The sequence below is a fragment of the Equus asinus genome, chromosome 1 (genome assembly GCF_041296235.1).
Source record: "Equus asinus isolate D_3611 breed Donkey chromosome 1, EquAss-T2T_v2, whole genome shotgun sequence".
In the NCBI taxonomy this organism is placed as follows: domain Eukaryota; kingdom Metazoa; phylum Chordata; class Mammalia; order Perissodactyla; family Equidae; genus Equus; species Equus asinus.
In genome coordinates this window covers 132,590,313-132,614,479 of record NC_091790.1, presented here as the reverse complement: position 1 = coordinate 132,614,479, position 24,167 = coordinate 132,590,313, and the positions used below count along the sequence as shown (strand labels likewise).

The 24,167-nt window shown below is 36.4% G+C and overlaps 1 protein-coding gene and 1 long non-coding RNA gene across 2 annotated transcripts in view; one reads left to right on the top strand and one right to left on the bottom strand.

The window, feature by feature from the left end:
- The window catches only part of ZNF804B (zinc finger protein 804B), a 482,981-nt gene extending 475,639 nt beyond the window's left edge, over nucleotides 1–7,342 (bottom strand). The window contains exon 1 of the mRNA XM_070508038.1: nucleotides 7,212–7,342. Coding sequence (XP_070364139.1) covers nucleotides 7,212–7,319 — 108 coding nt within the window. The 5' untranslated portion in view covers nucleotides 7,320–7,342. The remainder of the gene's footprint in view (nucleotides 1–7,211) is intronic.
- Nucleotides 7,343–8,829: 1,487 nt separating this feature from the next.
- The window catches only part of LOC139045115 (uncharacterized), a 121,913-nt gene continuing 106,575 nt past the window's right edge, over nucleotides 8,830–24,167 (top strand). The window contains exon 1 of the long non-coding RNA XR_011502847.1: nucleotides 8,830–8,933. This is a non-coding gene — a long non-coding RNA (uncharacterized lncRNA). The remainder of the gene's footprint in view (nucleotides 8,934–24,167) is intronic.

Below are 24,167 nucleotides of genomic sequence, written 5' to 3'. Positions count from 1 at the left end.
AAACCAAAAAAGATATTGAAAAAATTGATAATCATGTTAGTGAAAGGAATAGGGATCAATGGCAAGAAGAATGCCAGAGAGGGAAAAGATTGTTTAGAAAAAAACAAGCTGGCAGTATCCATTTCAAAATAAGCTATATCCTGCCTCTTACACCCACACAAAAGTGAGGTAAAATTTGCCAAAAGGAATTTGCCAATTGTCAAAGCAAAACTTGGCAGCCCTAATTACACTTGCTACAAGTGAACAAAATGAATACTCTCTATGAATCGTTCTCAAAGCCGTCCAGGACCAAATCCTGAGTGGCATCCCTATATTTGGATATTCTATATTTTACTATTTATTTATAGCTTGACTTGCTTTCACAACAGACCTAAGTCATATGAAACTTTATACATTAAAACAATAAAATACAAGTTTAAAAGAATGAGAACCATGGAAAATAAAATTAAAATAAGAGCCAGACTCTTAGAGGAGATGAGCAGGGTGGAGAAACATGTTGCTCTGAAAGCCAACATTAATCCCCATTGTTTTGTTGACCCACAGATTTGTCTCTGGGTTTCTTACCCAAGAAAGTAAAGAAAAATAGTTAACTATATGGCTCCCTTTATCTGTGAAGAAAAAATATACTATTAGTTTTTCAGAAGTATATATTTAGATTTTAGGTTATCATATTTGAATGGAAGAAGAGTTTAGTTCCATGCATGGTATCAGAGGTCCATCTCAGGAAAGGTAAGGTCATTAGTGAATATTTTAAACAGTCTTTTCCATTTTAAATACTATATAATATATTTGTAAACATTTTTTGTCTTAAATAAGCTAAAACGGTCTTAGCTACAAGTGAGAATGTTGACTAAGGTATGATGTACTTCATCTTTCCAGAATTTCTTTTCAAGTCCAATAAGTACTTCCAACACAAGAGAGACTATGGAACTTAGCAATTGGGATAGTATTCCTATCATCATTACAACTATACTTTTTCATAAAAACATATCAAATAGTTAATTTCTCTCTCCAGATCTTATCCACTAAGTAAAACTGATTTACAACATCTATCTACAAAAGGCTGTCACCTGTCATTTTATAAGGATTACTTGAAAAACCTTATTTGTTAAAACCAAAAGACATTTTCAAGCAGTAGCATTTTTATTTCAATTTTGTCCAAATTATTTTCTACAAAATATGTACTTATATACTAAAGAATTATTCTGACAATGTGTATTTTGAACAAACCAAATTCACACTGAAATGCACTTCAGAAAGTTATTTGAAATATGTATTACTCTTCTTGCTCCTTGCTCCCAATATAGCCTTAAACCCACTGAGTTTCAAGCTCTGTTAATACTCAACACATGAAAAATATGTATCTTAGTGCATACACATTATACAACAAAGATTTCACAGTTACAACTAACACTGTTTTTATTTCTAACTACAGACGATTACGTTCTATGTAAATACCATCCCCATTTATCCTACATATGATGCCAATACGTTTTATTTTGATTTTGTTCCAAAGCATGGGGCAGAAACCTAAAATAGTTTATCTAAATTCTATGTCCAAAATAAACAAATCAAGGAATTTGACCCTCAAATTTTAATTATTAAATAAATGTAATATAATCTAATAAAACTCACAAATTATAGCACTCAAATACTCATCTGATTCTTCCTATCATAGAAACTTTCTGAATTCAGGTAAACACACATTTAAGTTCTAGAAAGTTGATACTGACTTTTGAAAACATAAATGCCAAACACAAGTTTCTGAAACCAGTTAATTGGGGGAGAGAAAAAAGGGTTGAAAAGGCAATGAGAAGAATGAAGTTGCTTAATACAATATCTGACATAACAAAGTAAACATATTACAAGAATAGTGACTGAGTCTTCGTCGCTGAAAATATCTAAAAGTTTCACTACGAAAGGTAGTATTATGTATTCATGAATTCAAGAAGAGCAGGCAGGTAACTTCTCTATGGGAGAGCATATCTTCATAATTATATCTGGCACATGAAAAGTGCATCAGTTTGAGAGCATTTTTGGATGTGTTTAACATGTACTTATTAAGCATAATGAAAATACATACAATTGAAGTTATAGGCATTAGAAAAAAGAACAAGGTGGTAACTGCACTCATTTAAGGAGTTCTCTGAATAGATGTACTCTCAAGGTAATTAAGCTTTTCTAGAACTTTTTTCATTTATAAATATGCATTTGTAATTTTTAAAAGGGATATTTATAGGATTTTTTAGTCCATTTAAAATGCTTGCTTATTTGTATGCCACTTCATTCTGTTGGGCAATTTAGTCATACATATAACCTAGGATAAGATCATTAAACCAAACAAAGTAACAAAATCCAAGGCCCTGATCTGTGGCTCAGAGCAAAACCCCTGGAATTTCCTTCACATCCAATGTTTCAGGGAAACAATAGGCATTTCCAGAAACAGATATTCCTGGACGTCTAACTATGGTGCTCTCAGGAAGAAGCACTTCTTAAGAAGTATCATTCCATCTAAGCTTCAAAAGAGTGGCAACAAGCTAAACATATACCACAGATAAAATATACAACTATAATTATTATTAACATTTGATCAATAGACATCTTGAATGATAGTCTTACTATTAACCACACACAGATTAAGTAAACTATAACAAACCATATTCAAATCTAAATTTGAGACAATATTTTACATTACATAAAATAACTAAGAATCTATTAAAATATTTTTTCAACACTACATGGAGGATATTGCTAGTTTTATTGAAATCAAACATAGTTATAGAAGAACTTAGAATTTCACGAGAAAATGAATTCACCTATAGACTGTTTTCTTAACGAATACTTCAACTATTGTAACAAAGTTTTACTGTTAACATCTTTAATGGCAAAAGACTCTATGATGTAATATATAGGTAACTTCTTATGCTTGAGCACTGATAGCAATGTGTGTATCTATATCTATATCTACGTCTGTGTGTGTGTATCTATATGTGTGTGTGTGTGTCTATCTCATGCTGATTTTCAAAGTCTTCATTCAGTCATACTGTTTTAGAGTTGTGATGGGGGGTTAAATATCCTAAAATGTGGGAGGATGCAAATTTATTTTCTAAAATTAAACACTTTTACCATCAAGTACTATACAATACTGTCTGTCATTTTCTTTTCTTTAATCTATTCCTGGATTTCAAGTAACATCGACTACCTCAAATCAATTATTCACATTCTAATTAGGATGAAAAGTAATATGCTATTTTTTCGTACCAGGTCTCCAAAAAGAAGAGATGCAACAGACAAGACATTGACATGTTTTCACCTTGAAGCTGTAGCTGCCCCTGATGCAGGAAGGGTTAATAAGCACCGGAAAAGGCTTGCCAACAAACTGTGACCCGGAGGTGAGAAGGCCAGTTAGCCAATGACGGATAAGACCTCCAGGGGGAGGCAACCTAAGCCAGGCACTGGTCGCCCGGGGCACAGATGGAGACACGATATCAGGAGCAAGAGGGGCCATTGCCTAGGAGGCCTTGCATGCTGCGAGATAAAATATAGGAGCACAACAATAACATGATAATATCAAAACAGAGGCCGAGGGAGGGCTCCTTGAGAAATCACTAAGAATTCTTGGCATTCGCTAATTACATTGTCCAGAACAACTGTGTATGTTTAACAGATGTAAGCTATGTATATATTGAAATGCTGGGTATAATAAACTCAGAGTGGCCATCAGCCCTCTCCGCATCTATCCTGATTTGTACATTGGATTGTGACACCGGCAGAAGCTAGGAGCTGAATTTCCCTCTAGGATTTTCAGTTTACTGATCTGTAAAAATTGTTTGGGGTAAAATACCTTATATATTTCTCAAGTATCCCCCTAAGTATTTATTACAAGAATTCCGTATAATGACTCAATGTTTTGTAAATGAAATCTTTTGAAATAAAAATGTATATAAATATAATCATTCCCTTTTGTACTGTCAGTTTAACATCATGTGTTCAGATTCTACAGACACATGATTTGAATATGACAAATATATATAACTACTTTAAATATATAACTGAAGAATTATATTTATAAGATATTGAAATGTTAAATTCATATTATCCAAGTGTATTTATATCAGAACTACAAAAGAAGAAACTCTTATTACATCAAAAAGAATTGTGGCTTTTTCTCTTTTCTATAACGAAGTTACAAAATAGTCTCATTCAATAATTGTATGTGCCTCTTTTAAACAGCTATATCTATTAAAGCAGAAAAATATAAATTAAAATAGAAAGGAGAGACTCTTCGATTAAAAGAGTGAGAACCAAAGTTCAAGTATTGTAGCACTAAGTGAGAGTGACTTAAATCAACAAATGGCATCCTAATCCACAGGCCAGATAAACGGAGTCATGGCAAGTGGAAATAATTAAAGTTGTTGATGTCAATTTAAAACCATTCTGGGCATTAAATTTGAAAAAGAGGTATTTTCAGAGTAGCTATGTGTTTGGGTTTTTTTAAAGATTTTATTTTTTTCCTTTTTCTCCCCAAAGCCCCCTGGTACATAGTTGTATATTCTTCGTTGTGGGTCCTTCTAGTTGTGGCATGTGGGACGCTGCCTCAGCGTGGTTTCATGAGCAGTGCCATGTCCGCGCCCAGGATTCGAACCAACGAAACACTGGGCTGCCTGCAGCGGAGCGTGTGAACTTAACCACTCAACTACGGGGCCAGCCCAGAGAGTAGCTATGTGTTTTAAGAAAAAACAAATGACTGTATCTTTGGGATTTGTGAGTTTAATATTTATGCTGATGGAAAAAAAAACAATAAATTTATGTCAACATGAAAGGAACTATGGGTTTGTATTGCTGAAAATAAAAAAGAAATGATATATAACCAGAGTTTTTAGTTTCATGCTTCACAACTCATTAATAAAGAAGGAAAACAAACTCATCTAGACCAAGAAACTATTACTTAAATGGTCAAGGCTCTAGGATCCAGAAGGTAGTGACCTATTTCACTTTAGGGAGAAAGACTAAGTGTTATGTAATGTGAAGGCAATTCTGACTTATCTCAACAACCTGCCTGTGACAGAGAATGAATGAATGAACATCATTTTTTCACATACTGCCCAGCTCACGTAAGAAACTATTCAAACCTTGAAAAAGTCATTCAAATTCTATAGTAAAATGTAAAAGAAGACAAATCAGATTTAGGAAATACATATACAGACTAATTTAGATCTTTTTTAAATGATGTAAATGTAATTTAAGCACACTTGAATATTAAATATTGGAGAGAACTGTCCAGTAAGTCAAAGTGTAGTTCCTAGATAAAAGTAAATGAATTAGTATTTAGTAAAAACCAGCCAAGTAGTGAATAAGAATAGTATCCTGTGAAGTGAGTGCCTGGTCAGCCAGAAGAACCACGTGGATTATGGGCTGCCTTCTCAAATCCACATTGGTATGTCCAGTCTCTGTGGGGTCAGTTGGGATCCCCGGAGATGACTGACCATAGCAGGGAAGGAAGGACACTTTTTGATCATGTGACAGATATTTCCTCTGCAAACTCTTTAAATTTGGGAAGATTAACACCATATTCTAACCAACTTAAATAGAACTAAACAATGTAGGAACTATGAAGTAATTCTCTCTTTATCCTGTGAATTATTAAGGCACGTATACTAGAACACATTATCCAATTCAGACTTCCATAACCAAAGAAAGGGTTTTGGAAGACAGCCACAGAGATTATAAAAGGATTGAAAAATAATTCCTATCAGAAAGGTAGAGCATTCTAGGTTTTTCAAGACGAAGTGAGCTTAAAGAAGAATCTGAAGTATTTAAATTTGCAATAAGGAAGATTGTGAGACTGTGAGTTGTTAGACATGAAGGTGGTTTGCTGAGACTGCAGAAACTCCAATCCAGAGAATCTTTAAAAATAGGAAGGATTCAGACCAGCTGCTCAGAAGGATTGACCATGGACTTTATTCAACAAAAACTCTCCGATATTCTACTAACCCAATGAATTTAATTGTCAGTGCCAACATAAACAGTACATTCCATCGAACACTTCTAATTCAGTAGCATATAGTTGGGAAGGGGGTTTGCAATGACCCACTTTATACAGTGCATAAAAGCATGTGAGTCAATACTTTGCCATAATTAGTAATCCTAGTGATATTGCTGGGTACTTGCACTTTGTGATTTTAGATTTCTCATGCAAAACACATATAGCACTTAATAAAAGGTTTTTATAATATATTTCAGTTTTGAATAATTTATGCTAATGAAGCATTAAACCATGATGGAAAGTAGCAAAAATAAATAAAAATCAGGCAACTTAAGTTTGCCCTCTTTATATCATACAGACTTAAAATCTTGGTTTTTACATTAAACTAGAAAGGTTGTTCTTAAGTTTAAACACTTAGTCACTTATTAATAACCCAAAACTATTTTTGGTATATCATGACTTTTTTTCTCGAAACACACTTGAACCCTTAAAATATTAGCATACAGTATGTACCAAAGAATGTATTAGTAATATATTGAAGTCAGATTCTGGAAAAAATCATTTTATAAAAAAATACTTGAATAAATCAAATAGTAAACTAAATTGAATAGTTTGATACGTTAAATAGCAATCACTCAAATTGCATGTAAATACATTTGTATATAGCACAACAACCCATCCAACTCGTATTTTCACAAAGAACTCTTTAGCTTTCCTTAAAGAACCTACACAGTTAAGCATTAGATTTGATCAAGTTTCGTCATCCAACACCTTTCCTTTTGCCAGCACCCTGATGCAAAATCTTTAAAGAGTTTCTTTTCTTATAAAGTAACAGCAGCATTAAGCTAATCCCGATGGATGACTACACAAAGCATGGTTATAAAGTGGCACTCAAACTTTCTACATTGCCCAAATCAGCAGATTCATAACTTGACAGCACACACGAGCTACCTTCAGAGCCCTGCAGTTAACTGCATTCGGTAAACATTTGCATCCATAGCGCTGTAGATGCTAATGACTGTGTTGAAAATACACATGTAAACACACACCCCCCACTGTGTAACAGTCTGTCAATAAACTGTATAAACAGATCCAATATACCTATGGGTAAGGTAGATACCCACCACCCACTCACTGCACCAGGATCGTCTCTTTTTTTGTTTATGCTGATTTTGAACGTGTGTGAGTGTGTGTGTGTGTGTGTGTGTGTGTGTGTGCAGGTTACCGGAGAAGGAGATCCGTTCTCGCAGAGCGGCCCTCTGAAGACTCCTTTAATGCCCCGGTAGTGCCCATTGCTGAGATGTCTCGAACTGATGACCAGGTAACAAGCCATGTGGGTCCAGACGGGAGGCGCAGAGTCTCAACTCCTCACCAGGCGACTAGCCCTGGAAATGCGGGCTGGTTTCTCAGCAGCAACAGTGACTGCCACCTCCCGAGAAGAAGCGGCCAGCAGTAAGCAGGGGACGCTGCGGCCGCGCGTCCCGCTCCTCGGCCCGCGCGGGGCTCCTGCTGCCGGCAGCGGCTGCTCTGACCGCGGCGGCAGCGGCAGCCACAAAGCACTTAAGGGACCCGGCGAGCCAGTCCACATGCTGCTCTGACGAGGTGGCTGCTCAACCGCGGGCAGGCGATATATTTTTTTTAAGGAGAACTTCCTGGGTCCACTGGGAATCAAGAACTCCCCTCCCCTTTTCTCCGCCCCCCCGCCTTCGCACTAAGTGCAGGCCCCGGGATGCTCAGGCGCGCGTCCCCATGGTCTGGCAGGGGCGTCTGAGGGCTGGCTGTGGGCTGCGGCTCCGGGATTCAGCAGCAGCAGCCGGTGCGGGGAGGGTGCTGGGGAGCCCTCGGAGCGCCAAATCCTGTCCCCGCTGCAGTGGCGGGAGAGGAGGCGGAGGAGGCGACGGCCCGGCTCTGGTGAGGCCAGGGAGTTGGAGACGCGGCAACTTGTGAGCAGGAGCTGTTAGCGCCGCCGCTCGGAGCCCTGGGCTCGGGACCGCCCGGGAGAAGGGGGCGCGCCCGGCAGCCGGGCGAGGGGGCGACAGCTGTGGTGGCAGCGGCGGGAGGCTCTCGCGGCTGCAGGACGCTCCGCTGCACCTTGCTGCCATCAGCCGCCCTAGCACCGTGGTCCCTCTGCCCTGTCTCTGGGCCAACTTTGCACCGTGTTTGCGGGCGGGGGCCCGGGATGACTGGGGAGGCCCGCGGTGGAGGAGAGGAGCAGGAGGATAGCGTTTTCTTCGTTCTTTCGCGATCTGCATTTCTTCAGCGGCGTTGGCAGAAGCGGTAGCTTCCCAGCCGGCTGTAAGGATGAGCTGTGCAGCCCCAAATAGGGCAGAGATTAGATGCGCTATGGTAGGTAGGTAATGGATGGAGGAGGAAGTAAGTTTTAGATAGAAAATTTATATAAGGAATAGAAATGGAACATGCATGTGTGTATGTGTGTGCGCGCATCCAGAGTTTTAAAAATTCACTTTCAAGCGTTTCTGTATCCTTAGGCCTTTGGTCTTTATAGGTCTTTGGTCTGTATAGGACGTTTGTGTCTTCACAACTCCCCAAAATCACTCCTCAGACGCGTTTTTTAACGGACTTTATATCATTTACTGTAAATAAAGCCACCAGGGAGTGAGCTGCACTGAGAATAAAAGACTCGTGCAGAAATGTGCTCTGAAAAGAGAAGGAAGCCCTTCCAGAGTCAGGAGATAGGATGACCTCTGCTTCGCTCCGTGGCTGATCTAAGGGGTTCTGCAATCCCTCCTCCTCGCCTCGCCCGTCTGCGCTGCAGAGAAGAGGAAGGGTCGCCTCCCTTCCCTCTTTTGCCTTAGCGCTGGAATTAATAGTTAGGTTAAGGCTAATGCTCCCAGTCCTCTCCCCAGCGTTCTGCGTTTCTGTGTCTCACAATGCCCCATTCACGTCCTGACTGACACAGAGGATCTCCCACAAATGACAGAAACAGGTAATTTAATTTTTCCTATTCAGGCAACTCAAAAGTCTTAAGCAAAAAGATATTCTAATTAATATAACTTTGTAACTACCCAATAAAGGCTTGACTTTTTGTTTACATTGTTACAATAGCTTATATCCTTAATATTTTATTAAGAAACACAAAGATGTATTTCCCATTTTCAAAGTTTTAGATAGTCTTTTTCAAGGGTTTTTGAAGTGTTTATATTCAAGAAAGCATCTTAGTTCATAAGGTGAAAATGCCAGTTCCCTGCGACCTTCGAGTTGAGAATTACTGAAACTGAGATAGTGCAATGTAAATCTTGTAGGAATTGCTTAATTATTTGGTAACTATCTTCTTGGTAAAAACATTTGAAATAAAAAGTTATAGAGTAGTGACATTAGATACAACACATCCACTTTTCCTTTCTATTGAGACGTGACGTGTTTAACAATGTTGTGTTCATTTAACTTAGAGCTGTAAAATGTTTAATGAAGCTGAGAGTAATATTACTCACGTATAGACATTAGATAGATTTTATACCAAGAAAACAAATGTATTTGCAAATAGTGAAATTTCAAAATCAGGTGAAAGCTTTGCTGAAAATTGAATAAAATGGAATTTTAAAAGGACATAGTGTGTCTTAGTCCATAACTACTATTTCACTCTTCATAAATGAAAATTGCAAACAGCATTGAGGACTTAAGTGTAAGCATCCCAGAATGAACTAGAAAAATGAATGATGTCGTATGCTGTGAATAACAGTTCCAAGGATACTACGCCTTCTTCATTAAGCAGATATAATTCCTAATAATGCTTAATTATTTTTTAAGAATCAGGTAAACTTTTCTAAAATGAAAAGACTGTCTTTAATCAAAAAGTATACAATTCAAATATACCATCCTATTGTATTATTGTTTTTATTCAGAGTATTTGCTGGCTACCCTAACATTCTTGTTCTTTTGACTAATACCCTATGTGAGTTTTCCCACAGGAAAAAAAGTAATCCCTTTTTGAAGTAATGTTTCAAATACTATAATAATTTTTCTAAATTTTCTCTAGAGGTTGTTTTCTAAAAATTTCTCTAAAAATTATTTAATTTTTGAGGTCTTTCTTCTTTAGAAATGAGTGAGACCAATTCTGTTAATTTGCCGTATTTGAAATCTATTGTGGTTGTTCTTTGCTTTCTAATTTTTTGCCATTCATCTTAAATATTGAGGCAAAAATTGGTGCATTTGTTATTCTCAGCCAATCTTAAGAATAGTTTTTGAAATGAAGAAAGAACTCCCTTCTTTTCCTTGCCAGATTGTGATTGATAGCTATCAGTGTGATATCATCATATTTAACAGCTCCCCATCACTGCTGGCCTATATTTTAGATGTGGTCTGTCCAATCTAAATAACAGAAATACGTGTTTTTATTTGCAGAGTTCCTATAGATATAAACTTAGTTGTATTAACTCATCTCTTTACTAAAGGAGATATTTTCTTTCCAACCCCAGTAATTAAAAATTTTCAGAGAAAGTGAGAGGAAAATAAAACACTTTAAAATAAGCCTATATTAAATGAGTCTTAGATGCAGGTCAAATTCTCTTACAACAAACATTATGAAAAGCAAACGTGCAGTTTTACAAGGCCCATTTATTTAAAGCAATATCTGAGCTGATGAGTTTTCATCCTAAGGAAGGGGATATGAAATGGCAAAGGGCATGGATTTCAGCCTAAAACTAATTTGGCATTTCCAGACTTATGACTGTGCCGTAGATGACTGATATAGTGAGAAATCCTCTCTTCCATTACCTTTATCAACACACCCAAAACCGATCCCCTTATTGCCATATCCACTGCCCCACCTTAGTCCAAACCATCATCAGCTCTTCCTCAGACCATTGCAATATCCTCCTAACTAATCTTCCTGCTTCTAATGTTTCCTCCATATACAATTTATCCTTGATATCCAACAGCCAGAATGTTTTGAAATCATAGATCATATCTTAATACGTCTCTATTAAGCCATCTGATGATTTCATATCACATTCTGAATAAAACTCAAACTATACGCTGTTAAAAAAAAAAAAAAAAAAAAGCCCTTGCCCACCTTCTTCTACTGCACTCTCCTCCTCCTCTGCTCTTCACCATGTTCCTCAAGCACATTCAGTTTCTCCACTGGCGAGTCTCTGTTCTAGCTCTTCCTCCTACTAGAAATGCTCTTCTCTGAGCTTCGCAAGAGAAGCCTCTTCTTGGTCACGTTTAAATGTTATCTGTTCAGAGAGGCCCTTCCTAACCACCCGAGCTAATGGAGCTATCTGGGATCTCTCTACCGTAGGAGACTTTTTTTTTTTTTTGAAATTTGATTTGGCATCATCTAAATGTTCTTGGTGCTTGATGAGGTTTCTGTTCTTTTTATTTTATGCTTTTTTTTTCTTTTGGTGAGGAAGATTGGCCCTGAGCTAACATCTGTTACCAATCTTACTCTTTTTTTTTTTCTCCCCAAAGCCCCAGTACATAGTTGTAGATCCTAGTTGCAAGTCATTCTGGTTCTTCTACGTGGGATGCCACCACAGCTGGGTTGATGAGCCCTGTATAGGTCCGCACCCAGGATCCAAACTAGCGAACCCTGGGCCACTGAAGGGAGCACATGAACTTAACCATTTGGCCACGGGACTGGCCCCTTTTTTTAAAGTAAATTAATAGATTTTATTTTGTATACAAGTTTGAGGTTTACAGAAAAATCAAACATAAAGTATAGAGAGTTCCCACAAACAGCTCACCACCCCTCCCCAACACACAGTTTTCCCTAGTAACATCTTGTTTTTGTGTGGCACATTTGTTACAGTTGATGAGTCAATACGGATACAATATTTTTAACTAAAGTGAGTATTTACATCAGGGTTCACTCTTTGTGGTGTATATTCTATGCGTTTTGACAAATGTATAATGACATGTATCCAGTGTCATACAGAATAGCTGCACTGCTCTAAAAATCACCTGTGCACCATTATTCATCCATCCTTCTATCCCCTCAAATCCCTGGCAACCACTGACCTTTTCACTGTCTCCCTATTTTCACCTTTTCATGAATGTCATATAGTTGCAATTATACAGTCTACAGCTTTTCCAGATTGGCTTCTTTCATTTACAATATGTATTTTAAGTTTCTTCTATGTCTCTTAGTGGCTTGCTATCTCATTTCTTTTTATTGATGGAATAATGGAACATTTTAACAGTATTTTCGTTATGTTATCGGTTGAATTATGCCCCCCTCCCCCAAAAAATCTTGAAGTCCTGACTCCCTTGAATGTGATCTTATGTGGAAATAGGGTCTTTGCAGGTGATCAAGTTAAGATGAGGTTATTAGGGTGGGCCCTAATCCAATATAACCACATCCTTTAAAAAGGGGGAAATTTGGACACAGAGACAGAGGCACAAGGAGAATGCCATGTGAAGATTGGAGTTATGCCACCACAGGCCAAAGAAGGCAAAAGATTACCAGCACACCAGCAGCTAGGAAAGAGACATGGAACAGATTCTCCCTCACAGCCCTCAGAAGGAAGCAATCCTGCCAACACCTTGATTTCAGACTTCCAGCTTCCAGAACAGTGTGACAATTTCTTTCTGTTGTTGAAGCAACCTAATTTGTGGTACTTTGTTACAGTAGCTGTAGGAAACTAGTGTACATTGTATGGATGTACCACAGTTTATCCATTCATCTATTGAAGGACATCCTGGTTGCTTCCAAGTTTTAGCAATTATCAATAAAACTGCTATATATATTTGTGAGCAGGTTTTTGTGTCGATATAAGTTTTCCATTCATTTGGATAAATACCAAAGAATGCAATTGCTGGATCTTATATTTAGTTTATAAGAAACTGCCAAACCGTCTTCCAGAGTGGCTGTACCATCTAGCACTCCTACCAACAATGGATGATAGTTTCTGTTGCACCGTATCCTCACCAGCATTTGGTGCTGTCAGTGTTTTGATTTTAGCCATTCTAATAGGTGTGTAGCAGTATCACATTGTTGCTAATGACATGCAGTGTTGAACATCTTTTCATATGTTTATTTGCCATCTGTATATCTTCTTTGATGAAGTGTCTGTTCACATCATTTGCCCATTTTTTAATTGTTACTTATTTTCTAATTAAGTTTTCAGCGTTCTTTGTATATTTTGAATACCACTCCTTTATCGGATATGCGTTTTGCAAATATTTTTTCCAAATATGTGGCTTGTCTTTCATTTCTTAATAGTGTCTTTTGCAGAGCAGAAGTTTTTAATTGTAATTTAGCCTAATTTATCATCTTTTCTTTCATGAATTGTGCTTTCACTGTTGTACCTAAAAAGTCAGTACCAAACCTAAAGTCACCAATATTTTCGTCTATGTTATCTTCTAGGAGTGTTATGGTTTTACACTTTACATTTAGGGTCCATGTTCCATCTTTAGTTAATTTTTGTGAAAGGGGTAAGGTCTGTGTCTACATTCATTTTTTTGCATATTGATGTCCAGTTGTTCCATCACCATTTGTTGAAAAGACTATCCTCTTTCCATTGAGTTACCTTTACTCCTTTGTCAAAGATCAGTTGACTGTATCTGTGTGGGTCAATTTCTGAGCTCTGTAGTCTGTTTCATTGACCTATTTGTCTATTCTTTCACCAATACTACACTGTTTTGAGGACTATAAGAACCTATTTTTTACCACTTTAAACCATCATATATTTTAATATTTTTCTTATGTATTTCTGTGTTGACTCTCATTCTTGAATGACAAATATGAAAGCAGAGACTTTCTCCATTTTGTTCACTTCTTTGGTCCTAACACCGAAAGCAATACCTTGCTGATGCAAAAGTTCTTAATTGCTATTTGGGAAGTGAGTGAATAAGTGCTTCCTATTTTAACCTACTAATAACACAGATTATTTCTGTCTGATTATGTGTGTTTGTGTGTACATACAGTTATTATGAGAAATTCTGAAATTTGGGCTGCAATATTTTAGTCTTTTTAGGTCTACCTCCTAAGAAACATTTCGTCAAATTCCACAAATTCTTCTACTTCAATTAAAATAATTCCATTATTATAAACACTATTTGAATTCCTAGCATCTCATCCAAAATTTGGTGCTTTATATTCTGATTCTTGAAAAACTATTGTAAAATCTCTATACTCAATGGCGCTAAAGTCTTTATTATTTGGTGGGTAGAGATTTGGCACTCTTAAGTACATGACACCCAAAAGTAACGTTTGTTATCCCAATCGTAGACTATCCAGTCCCATTACACACTTCCACCTCTCCTCAAGGGAGGCTCTCCAAGGCACAGAAGGTTCAGAAAGACTTCAGGTGACAGAATCATAAAGGAAGGGAAACAGGAGTCCCTGCTGTTTACATAGCATTTTGGCATTCTCATTTCACTGTTTCCAAAGCTATGGTGCCAGTTTGACAAAACTGTAGAGAGAAGAGAGCCTGGCTCCCAGCAAATGCCAAGAAATGTGGTCGCCATCATGTTCCCAACTTTACTTTTCTGATCTCCAGGTGCCAAACTTTCAAAATACAACCTTATTGTATATTCTCTTCAAATTTAAAATGAATCTCAGTATACTTGAAATATAAAATCTGTTCTCACCACTTTTGAGGTGATATAAGGCATATAGGTTCTTAAGACCAGCAGATAGAAATTTACTGTTTTTCTTTCTCTCAATCCCACTCTACATATTGAAAAAAGAAACAATATCCTAACTCACTATCAGCAAGAATTGAGGGACAGAGGGAAAGAGGAAATGTTTATGGAGTGGCATACACATGCCAGTTACTTTACATTCATTCTGCCATTTCATCTCTGCAACAATCGCTTTAAGATAACTAATATAACTGAAGCTCAGAGAATTTAGAGACTATATCTAAGGCCACAGAGCTGAGCGATAGAGCCAGAATGCCTGCATGTCTGACTCAAAGCCTAGACTCTTTACAGCACGCTGTCCTTTATCCTGTATCATTCACCCTCCTTCAATGATCAAGGAAGGGTAAGCCACAGGAGCTCAAACTTTCAACAGCTTAAAATCCTCTAAAGGAAAAACAGCAAATATGCATGTTTTTACTAAATTAGAGACATTAGAACCAAATGTAATGTGTGATTCTGGATTGGATGCTACATTTTTTTAAATCTGTAAAGGACATTAGGGAATAATTAGAGAAATTTGAATTGGAATAATGTTAGATAATATAGTTGTATCAGGTTAAAATATCTTGGGTGATACCGAGGTTACACAGGAGAATGGTTTTTAGGAGATACAAGCTGAATTATTTAGGGGTGAAATGTCAAAATGTCTGTAAAATTTTCAAATGATTCAGAAGAAAACTGTTTGTGTGTGTGTGAATATATAGAGAGACAAAGCAAATGGTGTAAAATGTTAATAATCACTGAATCCAGGTGAAGTATATAAGGGTGCTTTTATATTTTGTTTTATGAGGGTATATAATGCACTTTGCAGTTGCAACAGCAGTCACATTTTCTAAAAGGAAGAAAACTGCAAGAGTTGTAGTCTGAAATCAAAAGTCATGTGACCAGTAAGATAATCATGACAGTTTCACCCTTAATAATTTCTCTTTTTGAACTTTAAGGATAAGAAAGTATAGAAGAAAGAATAACATATATTTTTGCAGAGGAGTAAAGTCTTTGGATTAAAGGTAATTGATAATTTTAATACAAAGGAGTCTTGGTTACAGCACTTGGTTACAGGCAGGATAGCTACATAATTCACAGGGCCCAGTGCAAGATAAAAAGGAGAGCCCTCTTGTTCAAACGTTAAGAATTTCAGGGAAGCAATACCAGAACGTTAAACCAAATGTGGGTTCTTTCACAGTGGGGACCCTGTGTGACCACACAGGTCACATGCCCATAAAGCCTGCCCTTATTTCAAGTAAGAAAATGCTGAATATGTCACAGTTTTCTTCCTATAATTACAAAAAAATCCATAATCACTCAACCAGAATAAAGATTGTACTAACCACTATACCTGTGTCAGAAACCATAGTTGAAATAAACAAGCTCTACAATGCATTCATTCCATGCATGTTCCATAATTTTATGAATATTATTTTGCATTAATAGTATTTATTATATTTTTTATTCCAAATATAAACTCATATATTAATCATTCATGTCACATGACCCAAGGATCTTATATCTTAAATTAGACAGAAGACATGTAAAAACAGTTATGCCATCAGCCGCATGAAAAGTCCTATGTGAGTTGTAAAATGGATCTGGTCTTCTCAGAGGTGTCCATGCTTTCAAAGGGAAGGAAACTGAGAATGTAATCTAGCAATGTAACAATAATAACATACCGGGAAACATTAGTTTTTACTATAGTTATTTTCACATTTTCAATTATTTATAGATGAATTGGTTTGTAATGTTTGCATTTGTGCTGTCAAATTGTGCTGAACTAGTTATTTGCTTCATGCCTTATGCAGTCTCTAGAAAGTGGAACTGTGAGCTTTTGTCGTAGAAAACTCATGCTCAGGGTAAACGAATCACACTAACAAGCACAGGCTAATAGGTTTATCTCATTACCATTTCACATAGGTGTTTTATGTCACAAAATTTCAACGAATTGGGAGGAAGGATGTTGAAATGCTTATCCTATAAAATGTTCTTTTATTAGAATAATTTTTCATCTCCTTCTACCTGTAAGACTATTTCTTTAGCTATCATTAATCACGCTTCATGCAAATCAACTGAACAAACTACTGCCACAAAACAGTCTTAATGAAAATTCAAATCTTTATTTTTTTTCATAAAATACGTTCATTATGAATTAGATCATATTGGTTATAAGGCATAATATCTAATTAACTTCCATATAGAAACATAATTCCATTTCTCAAAAAAACCTTCATTTCCTGACTTCTTGCAATATTAAGCTTATCGTTTTAAACCCCGAGCTTCGTGAGACATTGTATCTGGTCTTCTTGAAGGTTCCTAGACTCCCATATTAAAGGAAATGCAGAATGTAAGACCCATACAGTTATCAGGGACCATGGCCACACATCTGGTGACACGTGAAGTGAGGCAAAATCCCTGCCACAGAGACTGTATGTGTATTTGAATTTTTTTTTAAAGGAGAGCCCTTCATATAGTATTATTTTAATTTTATTTCCAGCAGCAAGTAATCACATGTTTCTTAGTTCTCATTAAAAAATGCCTATTTTTCAAAAAACAAAACAAAAATGAGCTCATGGATATAGAGAACAGACTAGGGATTGCCTGAGGGGGAGAGCGGGTGGTAGGCAAAATAGGTGAAGGAAGTTAAAAGGTACAAATTTCCAGTTATAAAATGAATGGGGATGTGATGTACAGCATAGTGACTATAGTTAATAATACTGTATTGTACATTTGAAAGTAGCTAGAAGAGTGGCTCTTGAAAGTTCTCATCACAAGAAAAAAAATTTTGTAACTGTATGGTGATAGATGTTAACTGGACTTATTGTGGTGATGACCATTTTTCAATATACACAAATATTGAATCATTACATTGTAAACCTGAAACTAATATAATATTATGTCAATTATACCTCAATAAAAAAATACTTTTTTTCTTTTGATGAGGAAGATTGGCCCTGAGCTAACATCTGTTGCCAATCTTCCTCTTTTTCCTTGAGGAAGATTGTTGCTGAGCTAACATCTGTGCCAATCTTCCTCTATTTTGTATGTGGGACCCTACCACAACATGGCTTGATTAGTGGTGTGTAGGTCTGCACCCAGGATCTGAACCATGAACCTCTGGCCACCAAAGTGTAGCATGCAAACTTAACTACTACACCACCAAGCCAACCCAAAAAATACTTGTTTTTAAGCAAAATACCCCTTAAATATTTTATGATTCTTTTATAATGGGAATAGTGATTTACTGACTAATTTTTTTGTTTTTGTTTTTTGTTTTTTTGGTGAGGAAGATTGGCCCTGAACTAACATCCATTGCCAGTCTTTCTCTTTTTGATGAGGAAGATTAGCCCTAAACTAACACCTGTGCTCATCTTCCTCTATTTTTTGTATGTGTTATGCCACCACAGCATGGCTGGATTAGCAGTGTGCAGGTCCATGCCCAGGATCCTCATCTGTGAATCCAAGACCCCTGAAGCAGAGTGCACGAACTTAACCACCATGCCACTCGGCCAACCCCTGACTAATATTTTTTAAAAGATATTTTTACATAAGTTGCTCTGAGGAGTTGGTACAATGCCCATTAAAGTAGTTCCCAATTGTTTTCCTGTGATTTCTAACAAAACTTTTTTAAAAATCAAAAATAATGAGAGATTATCAAAAATATTTTTAGTAGAATAACTATGAGGCAGGGTTGCCAACTCAGTCAGATATCAAGTTACGTTTTAAGACACTGATAATTAAACAGTGTGCTGCTAGAACAAAGGTAGTATGAAGAGAAATAGAGCATAGTGAAAATGTATGAAAAACTTTATGACAGAATTTTTATTTGATATAGGTAACCTATGGAAGTGAGAGAGAAGGGAACGTTAATAAATAAATGACAAAAATTAATTAACAATTTGTGGAAAAAATAATTTAAGATACACTGCTCACACGCCCTATATCAATATAAGTTCCTCACGGACTGTTGAATTAAGTAAAAACAAATCATAGAAAATTTAATTCAATACAGCTCACTAGAAAGATGATCCATCTGCAATACATACAGTTACCCAAATTAAGACCCTAACATGTGAGTGGACAAAGATAATAAATAATTTACATTAAAGGAATTTAAACTCATTTAGAAACTCATACGAACACCAATGTTGACACAGAAGAAATGCAATTAAATTAACCCTGAGGTAACATTTTATTTTCTTGATATTGAAAAAAGTTAATGTTAGGGGGCCGGCCCCATGTCCAAGTGGTTAAGTTCATGTGCTCCACTTCAGTGGCCCAGGGTTTTGCCGATTCGGATCCTGAGCATGGACATGGCACCGCTCATGGGCCATGCTGGGGTGGAGTCCCACACAGCACCACCAGACTCACTCACAACTAGAAATGTACAACTATGTATTGGGGGGCTTGGGGGAGAAGAAGAAGAAAAAGAAAGAAGATTGGCAACAGATGTTAGCTCAGATGCCAATATTAAAAAAAAAAAATTAATGTTAATATCCAAACACAATGATAATGACTTCGGGGTCAAATTGGCTTACTCTGATGAGACTGTCTTTACATACTCCTTATAGAAGACAAATTAAAATCCATATGAAGAATTGTAGATTTATTCCTACCGTTTCTCTAATTCCCACCTTTCTTGGAAATTCATATAGGGAAATGATTTAACTTTGGAAATCTATATGTAGAAAACAGTTCATCACAGCAACATAAAAATAAATAATTAGAATATATAAGGTTTAACAATGAAAGAATGCTAAAATTAATAATTTTGTATCAGTTTCAGCCTTAACAACCTTAACAGTCTTAAGACTTTGTAGAAAAATTGACAACATGATTATAACGGTCACGAGGAAGAATAAATGTAGGAGAATCTCTAGAAAGTCTTGGCAGGACTTTTCTAGTAAATATTAAAATTGCTTGTAAAGATTTGAGTATACTGCTGATTAAAAAGCATCAGGGATATCCTCACTACTATGATTTTGAGAAATGTAGTATAGTAATATGTATCAAAACTTCTAAAACCAAGTGTATTACTTAGCATAGAACAGTAATTTTTAAAAGACCCTAAAATATATAACAGCTCAAAAACAATAGAAGTTTATTTTTCAGTTGACTAACCCCTGATAGATGTTCCCAATCTAGTCAAAGGGTAGCTCCCTCCACCTGGCAGCTAAGGGGCCCAGGCTTCTGTCCTTCAGACCTCTCCCTCTGCCGCCTCCAGGCAGCCCAGGGGAAGGAGGACCTGAAGGAAGTAGATTGGCTTTTTAATAACCTTGGCCCAGAGATGGCACAAAAGAGTCACACTCTTCTATTCCTTTGGCCAGAACTGAGTCACACGGCCGCACCCAATTGCAAGTGAGGCTGGGAAATGAGATTCCTGGTGCCCAGGAAGTAGAGAAGAACAGAGATTTTGCTAGATGACTAGCAGTCTCTGCCACAACATACACGTTCTATGATCCAGCAAATTCATCTTTAAGAATACTAGAGAAATGACTATACACATTTATAAAGATTATGACAAAAGTATGTTCAGCAGTGTTCATGTTAGTAGTGAAAATAATCTCCAGTGATAATTTATAGAATATCAAAACAATGATGTACTATATATACATATATATTGTACAGAGAATAATGATACTATTATAAAACAATTTAAAATAAAAAGGATAGTACAATATTAACTGGAAAAATGAAAAAAATCAAGTATAAAACAATATGGTATGATTCAAGTTTTGTTATAAACAAAACCACAAATAAATGTAGATGTAGTTACAGGTATAGATTTAGACATACATATGCACATAATCTCATGAGAAAATAAGGATGTCTATGTCCGGAAATTGGTTATTTTTTTTGTGGTACAATTTTGCATGATTAATTTTTTCATTTCTTTGTATTTTCTACAATGACTAAGCATTTCTTAAATAATTAAAATAAAAATAGTAAATAAAAATATGTTAAAATATTGAAAAGGATTATTATATGTTAAGATTAATCATGGCATATAGTCGTAAGTACATTATGATTACAAATATGTATTTTTACATATACATGTATGCATACAAACACATACAAAAACATAGATTATAAACACATTTGTTTAAATATATACAAATTTTTATTTAAGTATTTGGTATTATAAATAATTTTCCTGTGTTTTACAATGTTACATTATCTTAACCATTTTTAATTGGTTAGGGTCTTCTAATGAGAAAAAAAACATCATTTTAAATCAAAACGCACTTTGCTCTAAAATCCCTAGAAGGACTACATAATCATTCTGAGGGACAGAATTACTTTTCTTCTTTAAGTTAAATTGGGAAAATACTTTCATTATCTATCTGTCAGTAAAGGTGAGAAAACCCAAGTCTGCTTAGATAGACTGTATAATGGGTTGAATGATGGCCCCCCTAAAAGATATGCCGATGCCCTAATTCCAGAAACCTGTAAACGTTACCTTATTTGGAAAAAGCATCTTTGCAGATGTAACTAAGTGAAGGATCTTGAGATGAGACCATCCTGGATTACCCAAGTGGGGCCTAAATCCAATAAGTGTCCTTATAAGAGATAGACAAAGAGAAGACTCAGAAGACCAGATGAAGAAGGAGGCAGGGATTCGAGTGACACAGCCACAAACCAAGGAATATCAAGGAATGCCTGGAAGCAGCAGAAGCTAAGAGGCAAGGAAAAGACTCTCCCCTAGAGCCTCAGGGGGAGCATGGCCTTGCTGACATCTTGATTTCAGACTTCCGGCCTTGAGAACTGTGAGAGAATAAATTTCTGTTGTTGTAAGACACACAGTTTGTGGTAAATTGTTAGAGCAGCCATGGGAAACTAACACAGAGTGGTTACACAAAATGAAGCAAATCACTCCATGTAATAAAGTAGCAAGAATGTAGAATATTTTCTTGGTCACAGGAGAACATGCTTGGGGGTCCCTGAATGGGGAGAAGAGGAAGATATGGGAAACAATGTCTAGGGAGAAAATAATCTGGCACAGATTGGCAAGCAGAACTGAGGTGGGTATGACCAAGAAGCTGTCAAACTAAAAACTTAGTTTTACTTTGATATTTTCTCTGTGCTGTGCTGTTCTGAGCTTAATCTCTAACCTTTATCCCCCATTCTTCGGTAACAGTTTTACTTAAAAGAATGATGCTTTAGGGATCGAATGAGCAGGGTTTGCATTCCATGCCTATGGAGAAACAGGAAGGGGAAGAGAAAGCAGTGCAGGGAAGGTGAGAAACAGAGAAGGCCTCCAGAGTTGGGCAGCAGCACGGGACTAGTACTGAGTAGTAAGCAGGAGAAACAAACGCCTGCACTCTTCTGGGATTTGGAGGAGGCAGGGACTTCTTACACAGTACACGGGATGGAGCTCCAGTGAGTGCATTTGGATAGCAAAGGAAAAATGGCCACAGAGTCTGGAGGCTGAAGGTTACCGAATAGCCACACACAGACAAAAAGAGGTTTGGATTACAGAAGGAGAGGTCAATTTTTGCCAGAGTTAAATTCCAAGTTTCTTTTAAAATCCGCGACCTACAGCCACATCTCTGACCTTCTTTTTCTCTCTCTTCCTCCTCCATTTCTTCCATGTCATGATATGGATTTTCCTTACTATGACGTGTGGTAGGAATAGTCAAGTGACATAGAGTCAACACCAACAACGTGTTACCCCCACCCCTCCCAGGGTTGTGACCGTGAACAAACTTCAAAGCACAGAGATCATGAGAACTCAAAGTGAGGAAAAATAAGGAATTAAGGTGGCAGTCTTTAAAACATCAAAGGCACGGGAGGCAGGGTGAAAAAGAAAAGAGGTACAGGCAGAAGAGAGCAGTAAAGTAATAGTAGCTTGTAGAAATGGGATGACAAGATAGGATGATATAGGAATAAAACAGCAATGGAAGTGTCATAAAAATCAAATAAGAATGAGGTAATGAAAAGCTGTGAGATGGGAAAAGAGTTCAGCAGGGAAAAAAAGAAGAAGTGGAGAAGGAAGAAAGGAAGTTTTGAATACAGAACACCATATCATCATAATAAGGCAGTTTATATTAAACATGAATATTGTTAGAGCCTATGTAAAATCATTTCAACTTTCTGGCTTTTACTGAGAAGTGTAGTCAATTTAAATAAAACTTTCCAAAGACCATAAAATTTTGGACTCAGTCAGGATTCATTACAACCCAGGAGAACTTAGGTACTTTGGAATTGCATTAATTCCCTTATGACATTTGGCTTTTGCCACAGAACCGGTTGTTTGCTAAATGACTCCATGACCTACAAGAGCTCATTTATTTCTCAAAGTGAATATTCACTTTTAGGGAGCATCTTTCATATTAGGAGGCTCCAGTTCATGTTTTATGGAGAAAGACTGAGGATGAAACAGCACTTGACTGCTTCTATTTTGAGTAAATTATTAACCTTTTCTAGTCTCAACATTAATTTTGTTATTTACAAGAATTAATATAAACTCTGAAAGACAAACTACTCCATCTTATGAAATTTTTAAACTGTGACTTTGGAAAACTTATAGTCATCCATTTTAGTTTTATAGGAAAGAAGTTCTTTTCAAAAAGATGAGATGTGAAGGTGATGAATATGTAATAATGTTTTCATACACTTGCCAATTTAATGTGTTTGCATAAATATTTAATACATCAATCTTTTCAAGAAGAACATGTTCCACATTTCAATGCATCTTTTCTGTTTCATTCGAGTGGCCTATTTCTAAAGTCCCCAGAGAAGATCTTATTATTTGGTGGACATTTCGAAGACAGTGATCAAATCTCCTTCTTTTGTGTGTATAAAAAAATGCAATTTTTATTTAGACTTTATGCAAAAATCATCATTATATATATTTGTGATTTATGAGAGTAAAATCTACCTTAGTTGATATGTATTATAAAAAGTATGAAAAATATAATTTGAATCAAATTTAAATCTAATATTTAGAATGAAGCAAATGTATTGAGTTTATTTTAAATTTCCATCTGAGGTAGGAAGGTTTTTTGGTAAATGCTGACACCACAATTTTGTCCAGTTTGAGTCTGTGTATAAAACACATGAACTTTTTTCATGAAATTTAATTTAGCTTCATTCAAATTATTATCTTTTTAATGTTCTGTTCAACTAAACACAATTCCTCATTAAACTGATCATTCTAAATCTCATGCAAATTTAGTTAGTTTTCCAATATGCCCTCTCAGGTCATATATATGCCTGATTAAGGCACAGAGATCTTAACGACACCTTGTATCTGTTAGTTTATTTCTTTACATGTTCTCTTTGGGATTATATTTTACACGTATGTGCTTGCTGCTTTATAAGACCAGCCACTTTATCCCCCAATGTTGCTATTCTTGTTTCATTTTTCTCCACACATCTTCTACTAGGGTATATGATTTTGAAACAACCCTCAAAATATTTGTAGAACAAAACTGTAGACCAGATATCAAATACTGAGAATCTGTCCAGGTCTTCTTAAGCTCAAGAGGCAGCCGTGTGTCAGCTTTCAACTTTCCTGCAAGTCCTGAAGGTTAGCAGGGCATAGCTGATCCTCCCAGGACTCTGCACAGGCAGGTGGGCACTA